General features: G+C 56.0%; 1 protein-coding gene across 4 annotated transcripts in view; it reads right to left on the bottom strand.

Annotated features, from left to right (window-relative positions):
• Window positions 1-2,175: 2,175 nt before the first annotated feature.
• Window positions 2,176-5,771, bottom strand: part of SOX13 (SRY-box transcription factor 13) — a 46,301-nt gene continuing 42,705 nt past the window's right edge. For all 4 annotated transcript variants that reach the window (XM_039227496.1, XM_039227495.1, XM_039227498.1 and 1 more), the window contains 3 exons: window positions 4,855-4,998; window positions 3,407-3,623; window positions 2,176-2,741 (listed from right to left, as the gene is read on the bottom strand). In XM_039227496.1, the coding sequence (XP_039083427.1) occupies window positions 2,465-2,741; window positions 3,407-3,623; window positions 4,855-4,998 (638 nt within the window). In that variant the 3' untranslated portion in view covers window positions 2,176-2,464. The remainder of the gene's footprint in view (window positions 2,742-3,406; window positions 3,624-4,854; window positions 4,999-5,771) is intronic.

The raw sequence follows: 5,771 nt of genomic DNA, 5'->3' as shown, positions 1-5,771 counted from the left end.
CAGTAGCCAGAACCCTCCCTAGATCAAAAGGCCAGGACCTAATTCCTTGGGGAGTCTTCACTCCCCAGTTAAAGGCCCTGGAATCAACCACACCCAACTTCTCTCACCACTTCCCTGGTTGTGAACACATAACCTCTCTTAATCCAACCCCAGTCTAACTCTTCCACTGGAAGCCCTTCGGCTTTGCTGCCCCCCTTCCGTCTTAACGGGATTAATTTGACTATAAGAGTTGGACTGTTTATCGAGCATTGTTAATATGCACTTTGAAAGCTGGTCATCAGCCCTTTTAGGTCCAATGGATACATTCTCTTAGATAGGTTTTGAATGACAACTTCAAACACGTAAGGTCACAGAGCCCCGAAGCACATCACTAGCGACCTTGCTGCATTACTCAGTGACCTGGGGGCCTTCTAACTGGGCTCGGGCACACAAGCCCTTTCCTGGGATGAGGGCTTGCAGCAGCTTTCAGGAGATTTTCAAAGGGCTCCTTCTCCAAAAGGGAATACAAATTATGGATAAAGCTTGACCTTGGTGTTTGCAGAGGAGGAGGATGAAGCCTAGAGGGCACACTTGACCCTCACCTTCAGCCAAGGCCATGTGACTACTTCTAGAGAGAACCCAAGTTTCCGGGACTCCCTCCACTGCTCTCACCACTGCCTTTTTAGGATCCAGGTGGGCAATTTGTGGGGAGGTCTGGCTTACCTCCTTGAGATGGGCAGTGGCTTCAGGGTGCAGGCTCTGGGGGTGGTGACAGTCTCTCCAGAGGCTTGGCCTGGCCTTCCCTGGCCTCAGGTTTCCTCCCAGGTCCCATGCCCGAAGATCCCCGGAGTTGCCACAAGGGGGCAGTGGTGGCTGGGCTGGCAGCACTTGTAGACATTCTGGACAGGGGCCAGCAGCCCTCCCCTCCCCCGCACAAGGGCCAGATTCTGAAATGGTCTGTGTTTATTATGCCAACAGAAAACAAAAATTCCCCAAGTGTAAACAGGAGAAATGTGCTGGTTAAGTTACTCATTATCTTATTATTAACAAAATAAAGCACTATCTATGTTTACAGTCATAAAAAAAAGAAACAGCCTGGAGAGAAGTTGGGCTTGAGGGAAGGGCGGGGGGGAGAGACAGGGAGAAGATGGGGGGCAGGCACAGAAGCCACATCTGCCCCTGTGGGGTTAGGGTTCCCTTCCCACCCTGATCCAAGGGCTGTTCTGGATCGTTGGAGTCAGGTGCCGGTGGGATGGGACTTTCATAGGGAAATAACCTGTCCAGTGGGAGCAGGAGCGGAGGTGAGTTCCCCAGTGTTAGTGTAGGGGGGAGGGGAGGGGAGGGGAGCAGGCTGGCAGAGAGGTGGTCTTACCCTCCCACTCCCTACTCACCAGCTGCCATGGGGGGAGCCCTGCTCCCCAGGAAGGAGGGAACACCATCAATCCTGTCCCCAACTCCTGGCCCTCAGGTTGGGACCAGGGACAGGGGCACCAAGACCGAGCCCCTTGGAGGCTGAACACATTCCCACGTTGCTCAGAGCTAAAAATGACTGTGGGAACCAACCGTAGGGCAGAGTCAGGGAGGGAATGAAGGGACAGGAAGGGGAGGTCAGGGCGGCTGGTGGGCCCAGGGGCCTGACAAACCCAGGCTGACCAGTGGTGTCAAAGGGGGCAGGGGCGGGGGCAGAGGCCAAGAAGGGACACAGAACAGCCCTGCAGAGAACACAAGGACACACAGAACCTGAGACACCCAGACTGACAAAGAGGTAGCAATTTGGGGACAATGAAGCACAGGAAGAGGCCCCCAGAGAAGCAAGAGGTGGCATCAAGAGACACACCCACAGGAACTCAGCAACAGTGCCTGACACACAGCAGGCACTCAATAAATACCTTGTGCAATGAACGAGCAGGTGGAAACACACACATGAGCATGTGCACACACACACAGCAGCCAGAGGCACAACGGGCTCAGCAGAAGATGAAGACAAGGGATAGCCAGACCTTTCTGCAGAGTACAAAGTGATCCTGTGATAGAGGAGTGATGATCTGGGGGGGGGGGGGGGGGGGGGGGGGGGGGGGGGGGGGGGGAGTTGGTTGGTCCTATAGGGGCTGGTCCAGCCAGGACAAGAATGAAAACAAAGCATGTGGTCCCAGGGGGACAGGTCTGGAGCTGCCAGGCCCCTGGGGTGAGTGGAGCTGCCAGGCCCCTGGGGTGAGTAGACCTGCAGGAAGGGTCATACAGTGTCCGCTGGCCACGAGCCCCAAGGGCCAAGGTGCACTCAGCACATCGCTGCTCTACAGGCCCCGCCCACCTCAGCCCACAGTGCATCAGGTGCGGCCCCAGGGGAGGTGATGGGGCATCTCCCCTCAGGAGGATATCTACAAGTGCACAGCTGTGCCCCTCTCCTGGGCAAGTCCAAGTACCAACGTAGTCCAGGCCGGCTGGCTGTGCCCATCGGCTTGGGGCCGGGCCCTCCCAGCTGGGATCAGTCCGTGAGCACCACCAGCTCCCCATCGCTCTTCTCCTCGCCCTCCGAGTCTTCGTCTTCGCTGTACCGGTACATCTCGCCATCAGCCACCGAATGCCTGTCTTCTGCAGCCTCGCCCTCCTCCCTGAGGCTGCAGGTGTTGACGATGACAGGCATGTTGGGGTCCAGGCTCCGGGGCACATAGTGCTCCACCAGGGGTTGAGCCAGGGGCACGCCTGCCACTCGAGGGTACAGGACCTCCGAGGAGCTCATCGGCAGCTGGCCAGCCTGGGGGCTGCAGGGCAGACAAGAGGCACACTTGCAGAGGGACCCCCACCTCACACCCCCAAATCCAGCTCCCCTCTGGTTCACTTCAAGGCGTGCCCTCCCCACCCCACGACCCTTTTGCCTTGAGACATGCACACTGCCACCTGGCTTGCTTGCTGCTGACAGCCAAATTCATGGTCCACTATAGCCCTGCTCACACATGCAGTCCGGAGCCCGGAGCATGTTCAACAGATATGCCCGGAGGCTCCTGTGTGAATCCAGTTTTTGGAAGTTCTCTATTTAGATGCCCCAGGGCGGGGTTTGAAAGAATCCATGCAGGAGCTTGCTTTTGTCAAGTTGGGAATCCGCTGTATAATAAGTACCTTCATTTTTAGCACCCTTGAATTTTTTTTTTTTTTATGGAGTTTGTGATTCATAGGCACACGTGGCCAGTCTCCCACAGTCAGGTACAATCCTATGCCCTGAGCCACCGGGCAACCCCTACGGCCATACACACGGGCCCAGGCAGACCCAGATCACGCCCACACACATCTAAGCTCCAAACCAACAGACAGCACCGGGGTCACACTCAAAGGCACGCACGCCACACACTCACGGCCACGCACAGGAGCGGCAGGTGCACAGGCACGTGGAGGGGGGAGAGGCTTGGCCTCCTACGGTGGGGCTACTCACGGGGTCACGTAGCTCTGGCGGGCGTCCTGGCGCCTGGTCCTCATCAGGGCTTTGTACTCGCCCACCCGCAGCCGCTTGCCCTCCACGATGCAGGTGCGCTTGGGCCGTGGCTTGTACTTGTAGTCCGGGTACTTTTCCAGGTGCTGCCGGCTCAGCCTTGCCTGCTCCTCGTAGTAGGGCTGCTTCTCCTGGTTGCTCATGGACTTCCAGCGAGAGCCTGGCCCGGCCCCCGGGGACAGGCAGTCAGTGCTCAGCTTGCTGACCACCCCCAAACCCCCTATACGTCCCTAAGAGTTTGGCCCCCAGCTGGATCAACAAGGTGATAGATGTGCAAGCACCTAGCGAGGACCCGGCCCCACATGGGTGCCCCTTGGATGTCAGTGGAGCAAATGCATGAATGAAGTTGGCATGTATGTGGGCATCCATTTATGGAGTAACCACATCCCAAACTACCCAGCCACTTCTGGCAGGCTCGGCCTGGCTCTGCCAGATTTGCAAAAAAACAAAAGAGCAGCCAACCCCAGGCCCCCTGCTGAGGACAAAATGCCCCATTTTCACAAGAGACAGAGGAGCCTCAGCCTTGAAAACAACTGCCACCTTCTAGCCCCGCCCCACCTGCCTTAGCTTCCAGTCAGGACACAGAATTTGTTTTTAAAAATCTTTCTACTAGGAGCACCTGGGTGGCTCAGTTGGTTAAGCGACCAACTTTGGCTTAGGTCATGATCTCATAGTATGTGGGTTCGAGCCCCACAACAAGCTCTCTGCCAACAGCTCTGAGTCTGGAGCCTGCTTCAAATCTGTGTCTCCCTCTCTCTCTCTGTCCTTCCCCCATGCACACACGCTCTCAAACATTTTTAGAGCATTGGGTATTATATGGAAACCAACTTAATAGACTATTAAAAAAGGAAAAAAAATTTTTTTAAATGAAAAAAAAGAAAACCCAAAAACAAAACAAAAAAAAACTTTGTACTAGTATCCCTGACTGGCTCAGACAGAACATTCAATTTTTTTTTTTTTCTTTTTATTTTTTTAGAGAATCCAACTCTTGATCTTGGAGTCCTGAGTTCAAACCCAGTGTTGGGTGTAGAGATCAAATAAATATTTTTTGTTTAAAAACAAAAAACCGCCACCACCTCTCTAGGGACAGCCCAAGAATGCCAATCTTTCCTTTTTCCTGCCACAGTTCCAAGGGTCTAGGCAAACAGAACAGGTTAGGGAGAGATCAGGGGCTAGAGAATGTATACACACATACCACACTCCTCAATTCTTGGGGTCTAGAAGAGCCCCAGAGTGGTAATAACACCCCAGGACCCACCAGACTCCTCGGAAGCTCAGCACAACCGGGACTGTCCCCCAGCAAGCGCCAAGTAAAGCCAGCTGGCTCCTGCCACCAGGTCTTGCTGGCATGGCCCCTGGAGCCCTGAGAGCCCATACCCACCGGCCCTTACCAAGGATCTTGCTGATGCTGGAGTTGTGCATGTCTGGGAAGGCTTGGAGGATCTTCCTTCGCTCATCTTTGGCCCACACCATGAAGGCATTCATAGGCCTCTTGATGTGGCTGCTGTTCCGGGACTCTGGAAAGTGGCGGGAGCCTGGGGGACAGCAGTGAAGTCAGCCAGGGAGGGCAGCCCCTCGGGGTAGGGCTGGCAGAGACCTCCATTATTTGGCCACTAGGGGGCGATGGGGAGGCTCCCACAGGAGCCAGGGACCCTGGAAGCAGGACCTCAGCAGGGGCCCAGCCAGTGACCCAGAGACTGACAAGAGCCAGACACAGGAGGGGACTTCAGACACAGGAGGGGACTTCAGACACAGGAGGGGACTTCAGACACAGGAGGGGACTTCAGACACAGGAGGGGACTTCAGACACAGGGTCTGGGAGAAAAGGCATCTGGGAGAAAAGGCATCGGGGAGGCACACAATCTGACCCACCCTGACCCCGTAGGAAGCAGAGGTGGGCCCTCCTGCCCCCCAGTCCCTCACCATCCATGTCACAGCCCAACATGGCTTCTTCCAGGGGGTGCACACAACTCTCCTCCAGCCGCTCCTTAGCCGGGGATGTGTCCAGGCTGATGAGGTCCTGGAGTTGACACACAAAATCTGTACATGAGCCCCTCTGCATCACCCCACACCCCTCCCTCCAGCAGACTCAGACCGAATCTTCCACCCCAGTCCCTCAGCTTCCCTGCATCCTGCCCCAGTGCAGGGGAGCCCTCATACCTTGCGGAAGGGGGTGTTGGGGGAGCCCTCTAAGGCCCCACTGTGGCCATGCAGCAGCTGTCGAGCATCCTGAATGGCTTTGGTGACCGCGTCCCCTTCACCAAGGAAGCCTATGGGAAAGGGGGGGAGGAGGAGAAATGGGGGGGGG

This window comes from Hyaena hyaena, unplaced genomic scaffold, assembly GCF_003009895.1.
Source record: "Hyaena hyaena isolate Hyena2069 unplaced genomic scaffold, ASM300989v1 scaffold_28, whole genome shotgun sequence".
Classification (NCBI taxonomy): Eukaryota; Metazoa; Chordata; class Mammalia; order Carnivora; family Hyaenidae; genus Hyaena; species Hyaena hyaena.
Note: the sequence above shows the minus strand (reverse complement) of the source record. Positions and strands in the feature narration are given on the sequence as shown.